At 45.1% G+C, this 19,139-nt stretch overlaps 1 protein-coding gene across 7 annotated transcripts in view; it reads left to right on the top strand.

Moving 5' to 3' along the window:
- Positions 1 to 19,139, top strand: part of AP-1gamma (adaptor protein complex 1, gamma subunit) — a 104,510-nt gene that overhangs the window by 36,256 nt on the left and 49,115 nt on the right. For all 7 annotated transcript variants that reach the window (XM_089580593.1, XM_089580595.1, XM_089580597.1 and 4 more), the window contains 2 exons: positions 7,055 to 7,234; positions 16,741 to 16,910. In XM_089580593.1, the coding sequence (XP_089436719.1) occupies positions 7,055 to 7,234; positions 16,741 to 16,910 (350 nt within the window). The remainder of the gene's footprint in view (positions 1 to 7,054; positions 7,235 to 16,740; positions 16,911 to 19,139) is intronic.

The following is a 19,139-nucleotide window of genomic DNA, read 5'->3' as shown; positions in this document are numbered from 1 at the left end:
TGCGGTGGCCTAGGCACTCTGCTGCTGACCCGAAAGACGCAGGTGCGATCCCAGCCATGGCGGTCGAATTTCGATGGAGGCAAAATTCTAGAGGCCCGTGTACTGTGCGATGTCAATGCCACGTTAAGAACCTCAGGTGGCCGAAATTTCCGGAGCCCTTCACTACGTCGTCCCTCATAGCCTGAGTTGCTTTGGGACGTTAAACCCCCATAAATTATGAAAAAAAAAAAATGACCATGCCGAAGCACTGTTGCACTCATTGGAGCTGTGTCGAAATTGCAGCATTCTATACATTTTTCTAAAATCGCCGTCTAAAATTGGGGAGTCGACCTACACGGGGGAGCAAACCTATTTCGTAATCATCATCATCAGCCTGACTGAGTCCACTGCAGAGCAAAGACCTCTCCCATGTCTCTCCAATTAACCTTGTCCTTTGACAGCTGCGGCCACTGTATCCCAGCAAACTTCTTTATCTCATCCGCCGACCTAACTTTCTGCCACCCCCTGCTACACTTGCCTTCTCTTGGAATCCATTCCGTTACCCTTAAGGACCAACGATTATCTTGCCTTCTTATTACTTGCCTTGCCTAAGCCCATTTCTTCCTCTTGATTTCGACCAGGATGTCATTACCTATTTGTGAACTTTGAAGTAGGTTCAGCCAAACTGTGGGTATTACGTGCCTTTTGCCAGTGCCCATTCCTCTCGTGGTTCATGAGGCTCCACCTGTCAGAAAATGGAATCAATTCATACGTGAAATGGCAGCGAATAGTCAAACTGTGTTCTATATACCCAGATCGCTCACAACTGTGTTCGCTTTCCCTGACGAGCAGTAGTTGACGAGAGAGCAAATTTCTGGTCTTCCTGGTAATGTTGGGAGCATGCTTCACGCTGGGATCTGAAGCTACAGGGCCGTTGGCAGTTCAGTTTGCCCATTCCTGTCATGATTCATGAAGCTCCGCCTGTCAGAAAATGAAACCAGTTCAAACACTAAGTGGTAACGAAAATTCAAAATGCACGCTATATGCAGTTGAACCTTGTTATGGCGAAATAATGAATATAACGAAGGAATGACGGTTTCCCTTGGAAGCTCAGTCAACATGGGCTATAATGAAGTAATCGCTGGGCCCCTTCAACTTCATTATATCGTATAAACGCGTGTAAGGGCTGCACCCGTGTATGGGCTGCACCCTGTTTTCCCCGAAGCAAATATTAAAAAAAAAAAGATCCGTGTAAGGGCCGCACCTGAACTTTCCACAACCCATGCAGGAATAGCCTTCTAAATGAACGCGCTGTGGCCTCCGTGATTGGCTCCGGCTGCGAGCAACGATGCTCTTGATCACTGCTCATCATCATCATCGTCAACTTTCTCCGTCACTACGAGCTCCTGCTATCAGTATCACCAGCTCCAGCACCAGTTCCAGGCTGTCAAAGGCACGGAGTTGTGGTAGCGTGTGAGTGCACTGTAGTAGTGGCTTTCGTGTGCTGCAGCCGAGTGTTGCAATTTGAGCACAATGGACAAGCGCCTTAATAGCTACACGGCTGGGAGTTTGCTCTCGAACATGGCAAGCGTGTGGCGGGCAAGAAATTTGACGTGGCCAAGTAGTGCGTCCGACGAGGGTGCAACCAAAAGGATGCATCGAGGAACACAAGCTGCAAAAAGCGCGCTTTGCAAGGCAAGCCTTGCAAGTTTCCCAAACTGGAAGAAGAGCTGCTCTGCTATGTGATGGAAGTGTGGAACAATGGCTACGCATGACAGCGGACATGCTGCACGGCTTCTTTTGGGATGAGCATGCACCAGAGCACAGTACCACGGCCACTTGACGCAAAACGAGGTGCGGCCCGCCACGTCACAGAGAAACGGCATCTTGGGCCTAGTTTTCCGTGCGCCCGCCACGGCGCCACTTCTCGGGGACAACTGCTCTCAGAGAAACACCGTGACAGCTGCGCCCGTATGCCCGGTGATGTCTGTTTGAGGGCGTAAACAGTGCGCTTTCTAGTTCCTAATTAAAGACTCCATTTTTAAGTCGTCATTGGAAGCGCCAATTATGTCACAATCACCGCAGCAGGTGGGAATCCCCCTTCTAGTGTATGCCTGAACGCTGTTCATAACGGCCGCCTATACGATGCACGACCAGACGAGAGGCTCTACCTCAGGATGTTGCATTAATGTGCCCTGAAGCTTTTCATCTACTTTTAAGGCGAAAGCCTTTTATGGCCCATGACTTGCCAGCGTGTCCGTCCGTGCGTTCGCGGCACCTGTCAACCATCAGTATGAGTATGATAGTAAGAATGGTTAATGGTTACTTGAAAAGTCAGTAGATAGTTAATGGTGTAGTAGTAGATGTACGAACAGTAATGATAATTTCTTAATGATACCCAGTAAACACGCACATTGCGCATGCGCAATCCTCATGTGGTATAACAGCGGTGCATGCGCAATGGTCGTATCACCCAGAGCTCTCTCAGTTGCTCTCTGAACGTTGGTCGAGGAAGGATGCCTCCCGCATGCGCTCCAATGTCACCCGCTACGAAACGCGCTCGCGATGCCGAACGGAAGCATTCAAGAGTCGCCAAACGATCTTCAACAGTTGCCAAGCAGAGGGTAGCAATAGAGGCGGTTAAAGGCTTTCACTGAAACTCTTTGCACATTAAATCGTCAAAGTGCTCCCCTGATTTTTATTCACTTCTCGCGACCCCATGTAGACGGTGAATGAGATATACACACACAGCTGGTCACATGCAGTAGATTTCCGCTTCGTGTCACGTTGAATATTGGCTCTTATAAAGTTATTGCAATTTATAAAAAAAGAACAAAAAAATTAATATAGCTGAAGTTCTAGAACTGATAAGCGTAACTACAGCTGAGAAAACCAAAAAGTACTTCAACCAGCAGCTTGATACTTTTATTGCACGGTCATACAAAAAAGGAAGGGACCATTCACAGACGAAGAACCTTCCTTGACCTTCTTTTATGTAGTCACTCTGTAATATGCAAGGAACATACCAAAACCTGTCGCTTGGCATCCACAAGTCGTGATATCTCACAGTTGGGTGCTTTCTGGAGTTTGTGACGCACAGTGGCACACAGCAAATGTGCGGCATCGTGCCCCATACACGTCACTGACCTCCACACACACATGCACAAAAAGCCCAAAGCGTGAAAAGGCAGACACGAGGCAAACACTCATTCACGTGCACACAAAAACTCCAAATCCAGCGCTGCAGACGCTAGGCAAACGTGCTCACTCACGCACAAACCAGAAAATCCAAAGAAAGCACTGCAGACACGAGGAACGTGAGGCAAACGCGCTCAGACACTATGAAGGACGGTGTGCTTCGGGACTCCACTCCTGGGAAACCAGGCGACTTATCCCCGAACAGTGGCACCCTCATCGAAAACAGCGGTCGCAACTGTAAACTCCGTTAGGATGCGCTCGCCCATTGTCGGCGGCACAACGTGGCTGGCCGCACCTCGCTTTGTGCTTTGCATCAAGCGGCCGTGATAATACCAGCTCAGAGCCGGAACACTCCGCAAGTGACGATTGAACGTAGAATAAATGCCACTCATTCCCTGATTTTTTTTTTTCGCACATTACTACGTGTATGGGCTGCATTCCGAAAATTGGCCCTCAAATCCGGAAAAAAAAAAAGTCCGGCCCTTATACACGTTTATGCGATATATAACGAGGTTCAACTTTACCCGGTGACTGCAGGGGTGGCAGAGTGGTTGAGCATCCACCTCGCATGCGGGAGGTGCGGGATTCGATCCCCAGTGCCGCCGTGTACCCCACCGGTGACACAGTGGGTGCAAGCTTCCCCTGGCCTGATGCTCGGCTTATTCAGGGTGAAATGCTTGGGAAATGGGACCCCACCTGGAACAAATGAAAATACCTTGTGCCATGGCACTCTTTGGGCGCCCTTGTGTCATAAAAATTCACTATCATCATCAACTTTACCCTTCGCTCACAACTGCTCACAACTGCAGACGCTTTCCCCGACGAGCAGTAGTCAGCTTGAGAGCAAACTCCTGGTCGTCCTGGTAATATTGGGAGCGTGCATCGCGCTGGGATCTGAAGCTACAGGGCCATTGGCGGTTCATTTTGCCGCACTAATAGTCACTTGGGCAACGTGCAAATGGAAAGTGTGGAAGTAGTGCCATTTTATCACCTCTGATCGCCACTTGCTTTAGACTGCAAATCATATTTATGATTACGTTATTCCAGCTCAGACCTTTGTGAGGCTTCAGAAAGGGGCATCCATCTCTATGTGCCTCGTGTTGGCTCCCTCCCGTGCTCTTGCCGTCGTTTGTTTAGCGAATTTCAAGCTTTGAGGAAAAGAGCAGGTGCAGCAGCTAGCCAGTGCAAAGGCACTAGTAAATCCAGCTAGCCATTTTGTGTGTACGGCGCAGGCAGCACAGGCAGCACAGGCACCGGTATCTAGCAAATATAAATCTGGGCAGCACACTCGCGCCTGCGTGCATGTGCTGTGCGTATGCACAGATGGCTCCGGCATGTGTGTGGGAGCACAGGCGCGCGTCCCATATGCCTAGGAAGTGTCGTTGGAGTCACCACGCCACGTTACAATCCCTCAGGGGGTACATTGAACCAGAACCAACTGAAGTAAGCGTTTCAGAAACATTGTTTGCTTGAGATGAATACTGTATACCGGGTGTCCCAGCTAAATGTAACCAAACTTTTAAAAAAGGCGAAGTGTCCTAGTCCAGTGAAACCAACTCAGCATTGTTCATAGTCGCGTGGCCTAGTCTTGAGTATTTTTTTAGCTCTTCAAAGTTTATTAATTAGTTAAGTTTAATTAGCTAACTTTTTAATTATTAACTTCAGGAAGAAAGTGTCAATGCAAAAGTTTTAGATCACCTCGAAAAACCGCTAGCAGTGCTGTTTCCGTCAAGTTACGATTTACGTAGCTTCATTTATTGGCCTTAAAAGAAAGTTGTCACGTGACCAGCTGCTCGCTCACTTCTCTGCCCCAATGTGCACCCAAAGTCTCATCGAGGAGAGAACTTCAGAAAAAAAAACGGATTTTATTCTTTAAGGCGCGTCTTGGGACGTTGAAGTGGCACAGTTGTCATGTGGAAGCTTTTTCTTATTGTGCGGGTTATGGTTAAAGGCTGGTAAAAAAACTACTTTACGTAAATATTACTTTGCTGCAAATGTCTCAGTCAGCTGTTTCTCAAAGCAATCTACAACTTTTCCATTGGCACTTTGTTTCTCAAGTCAATAATTAAAAAGTTAGTTAATTAAGCTTAACTAATTAGTCAACCTTGAAGAACAAAAAAAATACTGTAGACTAGGTCACGTGACTCTAAACAACCCTCATTAGGTTTCAAACGGCTAGGACACCTGGTATATATACTCCTGTAAGGGCCGCACTCCCAACTTGGCAGCCAGTAATCAAAAAAAAAAAAAAAGTCAGCCAAAACAGTTCCTTCATGTGTTGGTAATTTTGCCTACGTGGTATGTTACGCTGGGAGCTGATAGACTATAACTGCTTGCGACATCGTACAACTATGCACGAGTCATGCTGCACACAGGACTCCGCCTGGAACCACGAACATGCGGTGCCGCAACATTGCTAACTTGTCTTGTGCTCTTGATGTTCGCACCAGAATGGACAAAGTGTTACGCTGCGCAAAAAACTAGAACTGGGTGCACTCACACTAGCGGTGCGTTTCTTTGTGGTGACGCGCCACCCACCTGGCTCTGGCGCCAAAGTAACGTGCCGTTCTCCCATTGTCACTAAGCGTAGCATGCTTCGTATTGAAGCTGCAGCTAAAATGCTTTGAATCTAGTCACGGTTTGCTATAAAAGGTCAAATCTTATTACCAGTTCACTATCACACAATAATCTCGCATTGAAATGAATGTAAAGTTGATTCCCGCAAGGCCTTCGACGGTGAAGTGCGTGTAGATAAGCAGGCCAGGTGAATGCCACCTCACACTGACGGATGCGGGTCGCAGCATTCAAGGCGCACCACTCTGAACTGTTAATCAGTTGAGTGCCAGACCTTCGGAGAATCTTTATCTTAAATTAGAATCACATGACATTTGCCTGTAAACTGATCTAGCACGCTGTTTTACTTGCGGCTAATTCGTGCCGGTTGTTGGGCACGCGTCCTATCATCCATACTTTTAATGCATTATGTATTTATGCATAATGCATTATGGGACTGTGCCAGTTCATTATAAAACTTTATGTTGCAGCATAAAAAAGGGACGCATAATCAGAGCTCCGCTGTTGTCGGAAAAACTTTATGGAAAAATGTCAGTCCCGTGTAAGGGCCACACCTTGTCAAAACCGTGGAAAAAGAAAGTGTGGCCCTCTCATGAGTATATACGATACTTATGAAGTTTGAAGAATACTTAGAGATTTCGAATATTGAGTACTTCAGTTTAGGTTAAATATGGGAAATTATCAAGTATTTGCTCAAGCTAATGTTAAGCCATCAGCAGACCTTTGTTCATTACCAGCTTCTAGCTTTAAAGAGAACATAAACATAGATGGTTAAATTAATGCATTCTCATCGTTCTGTCATTCCAACTGATATCTGCAAGAACAATAACATAAACAAAGAGAATGTGGCTCCTGGTACACTATTCCGTGAAAAAGGCTTAAATCTTCGATTTTTCATAGAATCGCAGAAAACTAGGGGCCATAATTATGCTAGGTCTACATTTCATGTGATGCCACTATAAAGCTGCCTACGGCTTAATGAAGCTGTTTTGGATGGCCTCAAATAATGTCAGTTTGTGCTGGAAGTAGCCAGTATGCTCAAGCACTGAGCTAAGGTGAGGTTTGTATGCTTAAACGGCTTTATTGAGACATACTCTGAGACATACTTAATTTTTAGATATATACTTGTTTTTCACTTTGTCTTGAACGAGTTTGTCTCTGCAAATTCAATAATGCCTTCTACAGTGTACCCAGTATGGAAGTTGGCTGTGGCTTGATGCCTTTTCACGTTTCTGTGTTTCCGGGCGGACCCGCTGCTTGGATAATTGGGTTGTCTTTAGCGGATCCTTGAACGCTGGCGCAGGTGAAGATTCTGCGACTGCTGCGGCTGCTGGGCCACAATGATCCCGAGGCAAGTGAAGCCATGAATGACATCTTGGCCCAGGTTGCTACAAACACGGAAACCAGCAAGAATGTGGGCAATGCCATTCTGTACGAGTCTGTTCTTTCTATAATGGACATCAAGTCAGAAAGTGGCCTCAGGGTACGTATTTCATTAATATTAGGTTATAGAAGTGGAGTATCATTTGCACCAAACCTGTGCCAGCTGAGGCTTGAGGAAAAAAAAAAAAAACTGGAGGGGATAATTAAGCTCCGCCCTAAGAGGAGACACGGGTCTTCAAATCATAAAAAAAATGTGAAAATTTCGGTTTTGCAAAAATGACATTTTCGGGATCTATATACTCTGTATAAAGTACCTGCCTAAAAAGCTTACTAAAAAATTATATATTGCTTGCCTACGAAGAGTGGAAATGGAGATTTTGGAATGAAATGCGGCCCCTTCCCCACATCGTGGTATTGCTCACGGCTGCGAAATATTTTTGGAACGTCCGCATTCCGCTGTTTTTGAGGCCTCTACAACGACCTCCAAATGGCTGGCGCACGCACTTCAAATGCGATTTTCTCAGCTTCGCATTTTTTGCCAACCTGACTAGCCTTACATAAGTATTTAAAATTTTTGTATGGTGCAGTTTCAGTTAATCTGAGGCCGTTGAATTCAGAAAGAACTTAAGTGTGAAAGTACGCTTTTTTTTTTTTGAGTCGAACATTCCAAATTTTGTGAACTACAGTGTTGCCTAACTATATTTCATAATTATGGTGCTTGGACATAATAGAACATTTTTATATGATGATGTACCTCAAAAACAGTATAATTAGCGTTGCTTCAGATGGCAGGTCTGTAGCTATGGCTCCATTTCAATCTAAACCAAAAAATGTAACAAAATGTCTCAATTTAACTAATTATGCTTTAGTTATTTTAGCATATTATTGGAACTAATTTAGATATACTGAAACTAATTATCTTTTTGAAAACAGCAAGAAGAAACACATGTGCACACCCAGTTTCATTGCGATATCTTTAATAACAAAAATTTTCATTTCAAGACCCACGTCTCCCCTTAAAGGTGAGAATTTAACTAATTAGGCTTCAGTTATTTTCACATATTATGGGAACTAACTGAGATATACTCAAACTAATTTTTGAAAACAGGAAGAAGGAACACGCATGCACATTTCATTGCGATATCTTTAATAAGACCCGCATCTCCCCTTAAGGGTATGACGCGATAGCATTAATGGGTTAATGCCATATATGCAGTATTGGTAATAGATCCCTGGGAGTCCTCATACCACTCCTGGCACAGTGGTGCAGCAGTTAAGCGATGCACCACTGCCCTGTGATAGCAGGTGCCGCCACTGGTGAGGCTTGTGGAACCCAGGTTGCTCTTCCGGAGCAATCTCTCGCTGCCAATCATTATTTTAAGCGCCACATGCCATGGTGGTCAGTTTGTTCACAATCTCGTGATCAGGCTGTGATGATGTCACAAGGTTACGTGACCTAGGTGGGCCACCTAGGTTGCTAGAGCGGCCGGAGCAACCGGCTGCTCTGGCTGTGAGGCTTCAAAGGGGCGCCAAAGCCGACGCCAGATAATTTTCTTCCGACATCGGGGTGCTAACGATCTCGTGTTGAAATTGCAACTGCCCACTTACCCCAATGGTACGACAGTGAGCAGCACTGGTGCGAATTAATAAGTAGAGAAGCATAACGGTTCAGCAATTGTATTTGTTTATGTTGTGGGAAGGCTACAGTGAATGCTTTTATGGTATGAGAAATGTGTGGGCTCAGACTTATGGATCTTGTTGCGCTGCGCTGTTGCAGGCAGTGTCCAAAATGCGCTTCTCTGCTCTACCCGCTGCATGTTTGTGGGCTCTGGCCTCCCATGTACATGTAGTGTACGTGTAGTGTTCTGAACATACTGCTTCCTTTGTGCTGCATTCCATGACCTCTTCAGAAAGCAGCTGATTTGTCATGTTGTCGTTTGTAATTTTAGCACCACTGCAACAGTCGCTGCTGTGCATGCACATGCACTCAGCTGCTTGTCTTGCGTGGCGGCACTGGATCGTGTCACTGGAGGATAGTGAGGGCCAACTCTCAAGAACTTGTGTGCTTGTGCATCTGCTCTCATCACACGCTGCCACGTGTCCTCTCCTCCTTTGTGCCTTCGCCTTCTCTTTCCCCGTCTGTCCATGCATGTGCATGGACAGAGCTGATGACTATGTGAAACCCAGGGAAAGAGCCTAAGTCAACCGGCACCATAAAAAATGCACATGCAAGAGAGAGAGAGAGAGAGAAACACACAAACATTTTCAAGTACTCAAAATGCTGAGTTAATTCTGCCTAACCAGTACAATCAAAACTAAAAACTTGGGAGTACAGTATTATCATCTTGCAATAGAGCCTTGTGAATACGAAGTGTGTTGCAATGTGGGAAATCCTTGAATATAGCCGATTGTTTAATTATTCAGAAAAGAAGCAAGCTTAAAAAGGCAAGCATTAATAGTTTAACAACTGCAGCTTCCAGAAGTATTGAAGTGATCTTACTGCTGCTAAAGTGGGAGCTTTGGTGAACTTGCTATGGTTGGCTTCCTCGCCAGTCATTAAAATTATGGTTACGCCAGCTTCAACCTCTGAAGAATATGTTTGTGCATCTCCCTCAATCCTCCTCAGTGATTGCTAAAGCTTGTCGGCAGTCGTCAGCAAAGCTTTCCCTAAGGCTCACTGTTTCCTGCTTGATAAAGCATGGATCATTGCAGAGCTCTGCATTTTTTAGCATGTTGGCTGCTTATCAATATACTAGTTCTAGTTAACACTCCTTTTAAGCCTGCCTTTAGTTGCAGAACTAAAGTTCTGCGCTGTGGTGCAGGATAATTCTGTATACAATGGTTTAGGTTTCCTTATTAATGCTGAAGCATTAGATGGCTATGTTGACGCCGGAAGTGTGTGCAAATATGTCACCAGAAGTTGGTCCCCTGTGACATCACTAGGTATATGTCGTCATCGGTCATATGTAGTCATTAACCATGTAAGTCATGAGACATTAGAATAAAAACAAGAAAAGAAAATTGGGGTCTAGGTGGGAATCAAACCAGTTCCCCGGCGTGCGAAATTATGTGACAGGATGAAGCAAAATTTAGAGACTGATGATGTCACACCCGAGCTGAGTCACCATCGCTGCCACGTGCAGACAGGAGAGAGGAGGAATGATGAAAAAAGATGCAGAGCGCAAAACCGCATCCACCGAAGTGATGACGCTGGTTTTGGACAATGGATATCGCAGGAGGAGACGAAATCTCAGTGATGTCATCGCTGGTTGACCTCAATGTGGTGGCAGTATTCCCGAAAACATTCACCAAAATTTTGAGTAATCATTCGTCATACAGCATTCCGGGTGGTGTCAAAGCATTTCTCTTTGGACATAGCTTACATGTTTTAGTCAAGTGGAAGGCTGCCTTGCAACAGGGGTTCAAACCAATGACATACGCACCTTCAATTGTTTGCTTTCTGAGACTACATTTTCCCTTAAGGTGCAGTTGAGGTGTCTACCGAGATGTCGAGATGTGAAGTTGGAGGCTAACTTGTGACAGGGGTTCAGACCAATGACCTATGCACCTTTGGTTGCATGCTTTATGGTGCGGTTGAGTTGTCTACTGATATGTCGAGATTTGAGAGCTACTGTGCCCTTTCCTTTCCTCGAGAAGCTTTCCTTTCCTCAAAACACATGCTTTCTCATTCCTCCACGTAAGCAGGCTTAAGTGCCTCTCAGAATTGTTGAGAGTGCCACTGACTGCCTGGACATTGTGGCTGTGTGGCCTCACCTTGATTTGTGCCATCACCACTGTTGTCTGATTTTGAAAAGTTTTTTTTTTTTTTTTTTTTGCATGCTGAAACATGGTACGCATCAAAGAATCCTTGAGATTTAAATTGATTCCTCTCACTCCACAGCAGCCCTCATAGCTGAGCTCTAACTTTTCATATGAAAATTTAGTAATTTCTTATAAGCAGCACTCGCATGCGAATAACTAAAATAACAAGTAGCTCGTGTGTGGCATTTGCTTTTACACTTTGCACTTTTGCATTTCAGATTGTTTGAGTTTTAGGAAAGTTGCAAAATTATGAATGGCACTGCAGTAGAATATCGAGGATACGAATCTCACGGGGTCACAAAAAAATTTGTATTGTCCAAAATGAACAAAATCCATATGTAAAAGCATTGGAAAGGCATTCACACAGATCTGTTTATGGCTGATGGAATTTATTTATGGCTACACACCACTGCTCACTGTTCGCGGTGTATACAGTGCATCTGGCTATTACATTGTCGGCAATGTGCGGGCTGCGCGCCGTCGCTCACTGCTCGCAGTCCGTACCACACAACTAGTGATCGCGAAGTCGGTGTGTACAGGCAGTACGCCGCCGTTCAGTGCTCTCGGCCTGTACCACACGACTAATGATTGCGAAGTCGGCAATGTACGGACAGCGCTTAGTGCTCAAGGGTGCTGTTGCAGCTCGCACGTTTTTATCATCTGTAGTGGCACGGGAGAGTATGCGAACATGCGAAATTCTGCACACTGCACAATGCACTCCGGCTGGGGAATTTTGTGAATTTGTATTATTCCAAAATTTGTATCAGCGGTTCGCATCATGGAGATTCTGCTGTATCTTGTACTCGTCACAGCACTGAACTTGGTTTCTCCTTGTTAAGTCGATTGCTGGTATTGGGCAAAAGCTCACGCACATGGCAGTGCTGAATTTGCATCTTCATACCACTATGCGCCTGATTGGCCTGATCAGGTCCACTAAAACAAACAAGTTTATGGCCGCTGTGAGTTCAGCTGATTTTGGCATGGCTGCGCCACACTTGCCAATCAATAAGCCAAATGCAGCCTGGTAGCTGGCTTGTGATGTTTTGAGTGTCATGACGCAGTTGACTGGGTGTAGGTGTGGATGCATGTGGCCTCGTGAATGCACAAATGGGGAGGTGAACAGGTATAAGTGCAACTAGCTAGTTCAGGCATTGTTCTAGGTCTCCATAGCAGAAGACTTAATGTTCCACACAAATAAGTGAATGATGGCAGAGAAAGCTGAGCCACTGCAGCTGTGCAGGAGCATTTACCCCCACAGTGTTAGGCAGCAATGGTTTTCAATCTTCATAGATGGGACTAGACAGACTGCAAGAGGCCATGAAGCCAGTCTATGCAGTAGCACCCTGTACAGCAGAGCCCTGCATTTAGTGCTTATTCAGGCATGCTTACCACACTGCGGCACTGTTGCTGCATCAGGAGCATCAGCAAAATTCATACCCACTTGTAAAGAACAAAGCAGCACTTAGCTTATCCGGAAAGCTTCTCTAAGTGGAGCAGTCGGCCGCTCTTTTGGAGATATGCTGTGGTCATCAACTTTGTAGTTGAAGAAATATTTGTGTCTGGACCAGGATGAATTGCTATTTGACTACATTTTTATTTTGACTGCAGAGTTTTTGTGAAAGTTACGTAGCTTTCCTTTGTAATAGTATGGCAGCACTTGGGTGGATGCTAGTGAGCCTACACTTTGTCTTGACTTCAGGCATCACAAGTGAACATGAAGAGGCCATGAGCAGGGCACTGCTCGTGTTGTGGGAAAATATGGTGCTTCTCGCTTATTTCATGACCTGTCTTTGCCTGTATAGCACCCTGCTTGTGTTGCAGGCACTGCTACTGCTTTTAGTTTGGTTCTTGAGCCACCCTGTTGCATTTGGTCTACAGTGTGCTCTGCTGCTTGCCCCTGCTAGCACCCTGTACTAACGGGGACAAAGTAACTTGACCCCCCCTTCCAAGTTCCAAACTGTGCCACACTGCATGCGGGTGCCACCTGACGATGCACTCCTGGCATCGAGACAGTGCCAATCTTGACACCAGGAGTGCATCATCAGGTGCACAGCACAGTTTGGAACTTGGAGGGAGAGGAGAGGGGTGGGGGCCTCTGTTACTTTTTATCTCCTATAGTAGATAACTCCTGAAGCTAGGAGATATCTGGACATAGTCCTGGCTTTGTTTCCAAAAAACCTTGAGTAGCTTACATACCTTCATGACGACATTCAGTAAACTCTTGCCACGTAAACAAAATATTGTCACAACACCCCCCCCCCCCCTCCTTTCTACAATACTATATTAGTGGAGTGAGAGAGGTTCCTTCTTTCAACCTCACTCTATCTTCTGTCACATTATTTTCAACGAGCGAAAGTATGTAAACGTGCACAAGTAATCTATTTCTGTAATCTAAGCTGATGGTATTTATGTTCGAAAATAGCATGTTGTTTGATTTGTTCCTAATTTTTAGGTTTCGTATTTACATTGCAACGAAAAACATCTATTTATAACAACCCCGGAGAAGTCTTGTACTCAGCGAGCTTTTGCTGCTAGCCTCATTTACAAATAAAATTTGATTTCAGACAGAAATGTGACACATGGGTATGTTTTAAGGTCTCTTCGATTTGGGTGCACTGGCTGCGCTAGGTCTGTCAAGTTCCGCGGCAGTGCTTCGAGCGTGCAGCATCAGTTCAAGTGCAGGCCTGGTAATCTGCTAGCATAGAGAAACCTGCTAGCCTTGGTGTTGCCACCAAATTACAGCCAGCTATGTGCTATCGATATCAATGGCTGCCAAAATCTCAAACCACGTGAAGAATTTTCGAGCGGCAAATCACAATAAATGTTGCCATGATCCAGCCCTAGAAAATCGCGTCACTTTACTGAAGAAAAGTTGCATGTATATGCACAGGTGATTTACGAATATGTGCTGAAATGCTTCTAATGGGGTTCGAATTGACCGCTCAGGTTTACACATCTGACACCACAAAGTTACCCACCTCCCCCTTTCAAGAATGAACGTTCATCATTTCGTTTAAACTAGGGTCAAATCTTCTCCGACCTACACGTGAGGGCCGCCGTATTGCTGCACCACAGCTACGCTTCTAATTCCGAGAATGCAAGCCAGCCAAGAACTCGTGCTGCACTAGGCTGGCACTTTTGCAAAACAAAGATGGGAGTGCAGCAGGCGCGCACTATACTGGCAAAACGAAGGCGAAAATGCTGCACTCCTTGAACTGGTGCAGTAAGTGCAGCCAAATCAGAGAGACCTTTAAAGGTGCAGTGAAGAGGAATCTGAACTAGTCTTTTTGCCGTGGAAACTCGATCTACGCGTTGCGAGCATTCTTAGAAACTTCGACTTATTGCCCTGTGTGGCCGATTTCCCTAATTAAATCGGATTAACATCCGGCTCCCACCTTTATTTTTTTAATTCTCCCCGTACGGTGAGCAGAGTCGGCCAACGCGTGGAGTGCCTTTCAGCCAGCTCCGTGGAGTCTTTGCTTTTGCTTTATTTTGTTTGTTAGATTTCCGTGAATAAATAGTTTCATTCGCAGATAATATAGCCGCAAAATAAGCCCGCAGAAATAAAAATACGCGCGGACTATTTGCTACTACGGATTACTATGTATTACTCCGCCAATGGCAAAGCGGCAAGCCTCCACAGAGCTGGCTGAAAGGCACCCCACACGTTGGTTGACTCTGCCCACCATACTCGGAGAATTTTAAAAAAAAAAGGGCAGGAGCCGGACGTTAATCCGATTTAATTAGGGAAAACGGCCACACAGGACAGAAAATTGAAGTTCCTAAGAATGCTCGGAACGTGTAGATTGAGTTCCCACGGCAAAAAGACGAGTTCAGATTCCTCTTCACTGCACCTTTAATGTTTTTTCCAAAACAACATTGGCTGTGTGAAGTCTTCATTTTACTTCTGCCAGAATGTCAAATACTGCTTTCTGTGGAGTATCAGTTTTGGCCTGAAGTACTCGTTGATAAAGTTGCCCGTTAGTTATTTTTCCGGTTAGCATTCAGATTATTTGGGAGAACTTCTATGAATGAAGTACAGTTGCTTGGTGTAGCTTTTGTCGCTTACGACCTACCATCACATATGTCACAAACTTATGGTGCCTTGACTTTTAGGCCTATCATATGGGTATTCGCAAATCCACCTTTTATATCTCTGGCTAACTTTTTGGTCACGAATGAGACCTACAACTTTCTCTTATGATGATGAATTTTTATGGCGCAAGGGCATCTGCGGCCAAAGAGCGCCATGGCCAGGGGGAGCTTGTAGCCATTGTATCACCTGTGCGTACCCCCCCCCCTCGTAACTTTCTGCGGTAGAGTATTCCAAATGCTGCAGATGCAGAATAAAGAATGCGTGAAATGCCGCGAATGCAGAAATAAGAATTCATGATATGCCGCGGGAAGCATAAGACGCATGAAAGAAGCGTGACGGAAGCCAACGGTCAATGAAACATGCAAGTATTTTTTTTCTTGAGGATGTGCCTTGCATGCTGCAGAGGTCCACTCAGCATCAGGTAATATTTTGTGTTAACTTGAGGAATGGCGCTTGTTTACTACAAGATCGCCATAACGACTGCTGTGGAAGAGTGTGTTCGGTTCACTTCTTCCATTCAGGCCCAGAAATGCAAGACGTAGAAATCTTCTTTGTTCGTCTTGCTTACGAGGAAATGTTGTGATGTCTCCAACCTCGCTTCTGGTAGAAACCTTTCTTGCAGTAGATCCTCCTTTTGATATGGTTGACCTGAACTGTTTGGGATTTCATTATAACCGGAATATTATTTCTTTAACAATTTTCCTGAGGTCTCAAACTCCTCCTTTTGTTGTATTTGTGCATATAAGGTAGAGTCGTTTTGCCATTGTTCTGTCGTTCCTGCTGATGTCCATAACAGCAGTTTGTCAGAAAATGAGAATTTGGCTGCGAACACAAAAATCCACGAAAAATGTTTAAAATCCACGATTTTTCACGGAATCGCAGGAAACTAGGGCTTAGTCAAAGCTGAGCTTGTTGAAATATTCTCCAGCTCCTTAGGATGCTTGAGGTCTTAGTCGCCCATACCGGAGGACATGACCTTATTCAGCTTTATGTAAAGCTCATATCCAGTGCCCTCATGCATTACAAATGCAACTGTGTTCTTGCTGGCTACTTGGCATTGGTTCTCATCAGGTTTTCTGAGTCACCGTTCATGATGCACTCATCTACGGGGCAAACTTGGGTGTCCTCCTGACTCTGGCTGCTCGCTGTACTTGTACTTCCGTTTGGCTAGGATGGAACTACTTCATTAGAGAAGCCAGGGGCTCTTTTCTGGTGATGAAAATTAAGGACTGTGGCACACGAAGGCTAATGGCTCTCTCCAGGTTGCTGCAATTTGAGAGGGAACAAGGACTGTACACATTTTTTCTCTGTTGTCAGAATGGCAGCTGCCTTTTGAGAGTAGTTTATCATATCGTTGAAACAAGAGTTTACTTAAATGGAAGATAGCATCGAGACAAGTTTAGTTCGGATGCTAGGGTTTATGCCAGTTTAAAGTTAGGCCTCAGGTGCCTTACACTCAGTAGATATACTTAATTTTGCTGCGCAGCTTAGAATATTTTATGAGTTCTGCATCAAACTTTGCATTAAATGCAGTCTGATTAGTGATCTCTGTTTGCAGTGTTATGCATTGATTTATGTTGTCTTTATTTGCGTGTGTGTGTATGCGTACATGTGGTGTTCTCTTGCTGTGTGCGTTACAGTTGTATTCTGTGAGTTGCACTAGGTGAATTGCTGTTTCTACTTGACAGGTTTTGGGGGTAAACATTCTGGGCAGGTTTCTCCTCAACACGGACAAGAACATTCGCTATGTGGCTCTCAACACATTGCTCCGGACAGTGCATGCTGACTATACAGCAGTTCAGAGACACCGCAATACCATCTTAGATTGCCTCAAGGATCCTGATGTTTCAATTCGCAGGTATGCCTACTGTGTTTCAACTGTATTGAATATTTCATTGTTTTCTTGTACCATTTTGCATGTATTTATTGTGATAGTCATCTGCTACCCCCCTCCCCCCCCCTTTTTTTTTTATATGAAGGATGAAAAACATGGCATATTCAGTTACATTATTTCTTGTAAAGAATGAAAAGCATGTTAAACCTAAGTTAAGCTTTGAGGCAGACATTTCTGAATTTCTGTGGTCAATTTTAAAATGAACTGAAAATTTCAGGAACAGTTATAATGAGTAACTTAAAAACTGACGTATGTTAAGGACCCACTTATACAGTTGATCCCTGATATAGTCAACCTGTATATATCGAATTATTGCTTATTGAACTATCATATCCCCTTGAAAATCCCATGCAAAAGTATAGCAGTTTTGTTCGCATTTAATGAACTGCTGTTCAGAGGAACATTCAACATATTGAACTGCGCACTGTGCCTGTGCAAGTGGCGCTTCTAATGGCACTTCTGTGATCACTTTTTGCTCACGGAGCTGGGTTGGCTGTGTGGCCTTAGGCATCTGCTGTCAGTGCTAGCTGTAAAAACTTGTGATGAGGTGGACGTTGGGTGTGCTTGAGGGTTGCCTTCAATCTGGCATGCTTCTTTTTAACACGACACTGATGTCGTGCAGGGAAACCAGCCTTCAACACACTGGTTGTCATGCGGTGAAGCCACCCTAGCTGACCACCCTAGCTGGCTTGTGGTGGCTCTCGTGTGGCCTATTTTGCTGCTGAAGGCGACGCAGAGATCAATTGTACCCTAACTTTAATTGTGATATTACTGCACTTATAGTGTACTGGTGATATAATTAAACCTCCTAAGACCGGTAGTGGCTTTTCCCAAAGCAGGAAGCGGGCTGCTAGCATTGGTGCACCATATTCACCCTTCTTGATTACAGATAAACTTATTTGTTGCAGTGTTCTATATTGCAGTGTTCTATATATCGCACTATTTCGGGATCTCCTTTAAGTTTGATATGTCTTGGATTGACTAATACGAGATGTAATTCGAGTACTGCAAAAACGGGAAAAAAGTTCTTATCCATGCACATTGTGAATGAAGAAAGCTCATTGAAAGCATTTATTTGCACTGCATTTCACTCTTGACCAGGTGAATCGGTGGACACTTGCAAGGCTTACGCACTGCGCGCTTACGCGTCCAGCGCCAAAAGCGTCGGAAAGGAGCTTGCATCTCCATTTTCCTGCTGCTGGCTCGCTGCCCCTCTCGCGCCAACACTCTTGATCAAAGCATTTCATACCATGAAGAAAAGAGCAGCCCAGACTTACCCTGGCAGTCACAGGAGTCGTGTGGTCCTCCAATTGTTGTAAACTGGTGTGCCACTTCCGGCATGTGCGCGAGATGGCAGCACAAGTGCCTATATTTGGGGCATGTACATAGGGCAAAACACTTGTCTAGAACACGTTCTGGGCGTGTTTGGGGCTGAACACGCGATATCTAGCGGAAGCATTTGGTTAAAAATGGTATGGATGTAAGCATATGCAGTTAACCCATAGGATTTCATCACCATTTTTTGCCATCCTGGTCGCAGCGGCTTTGGGAGCTGCGGAACATACAGTTCAGTTGTTCTAGGCATGTGTTTTGCCCTCTGTACATATCTTGGCTCCTGCTCACATCTCATAGCGCATGCATGCGCAGACCGGCTCCAGCATACATGCATGCGTTCAGGCATGGTGTATACGCCTAGAAAGTGTCCTCGGAGCCAATGCTTTAGTGATCATCATTGTTAGATGTGCCACCTTCCGAGAGTCCCTTGTCAGATATATCTTTCCATAGAAACTCTCTTTTCGTCCCGTTCAATGCTTTCGGTAACCCGCATGTCTTGAAAGCGTAGCCCATGAGGTTCTCGGGAAGGCAAGTCCAAGCATCCATGATCCAAATGTAGAGCATGGCAGGAGAGGCCTGGTTCAGCCGTCCACTGGCAGTAACTGCAAGATCTCATTACCTCATCCGGTCTATGTAGAAGTTCTTGGATGTGGTGCTGATTCTTTCGACAGCTACCATTACTTTACTCCTAAAAGCGGTCACATACTGCATTCGTGGTCCGACATCATGCATGGTGCAATCATCGCCCTTCCTCTAGCATGGCCGTCATGAGGTCAGCTTGGTGAAATGGCATTGAAATCGAAACCATTGAATCAACCAACCGGCACCACTGCAAGATAGTACCTCTTATCGCTGGAA

Source organism: Amblyomma mixtum, chromosome 3 (assembly GCF_055824585.1).
Source record: "Amblyomma mixtum isolate Tamu chromosome 3, ASM5582458v1, whole genome shotgun sequence".
In the NCBI taxonomy this organism is placed as follows: domain Eukaryota; kingdom Metazoa; phylum Arthropoda; class Arachnida; order Ixodida; family Ixodidae; genus Amblyomma; species Amblyomma mixtum.
This window is presented reverse-complemented; position numbering and strand designations above follow the sequence as displayed.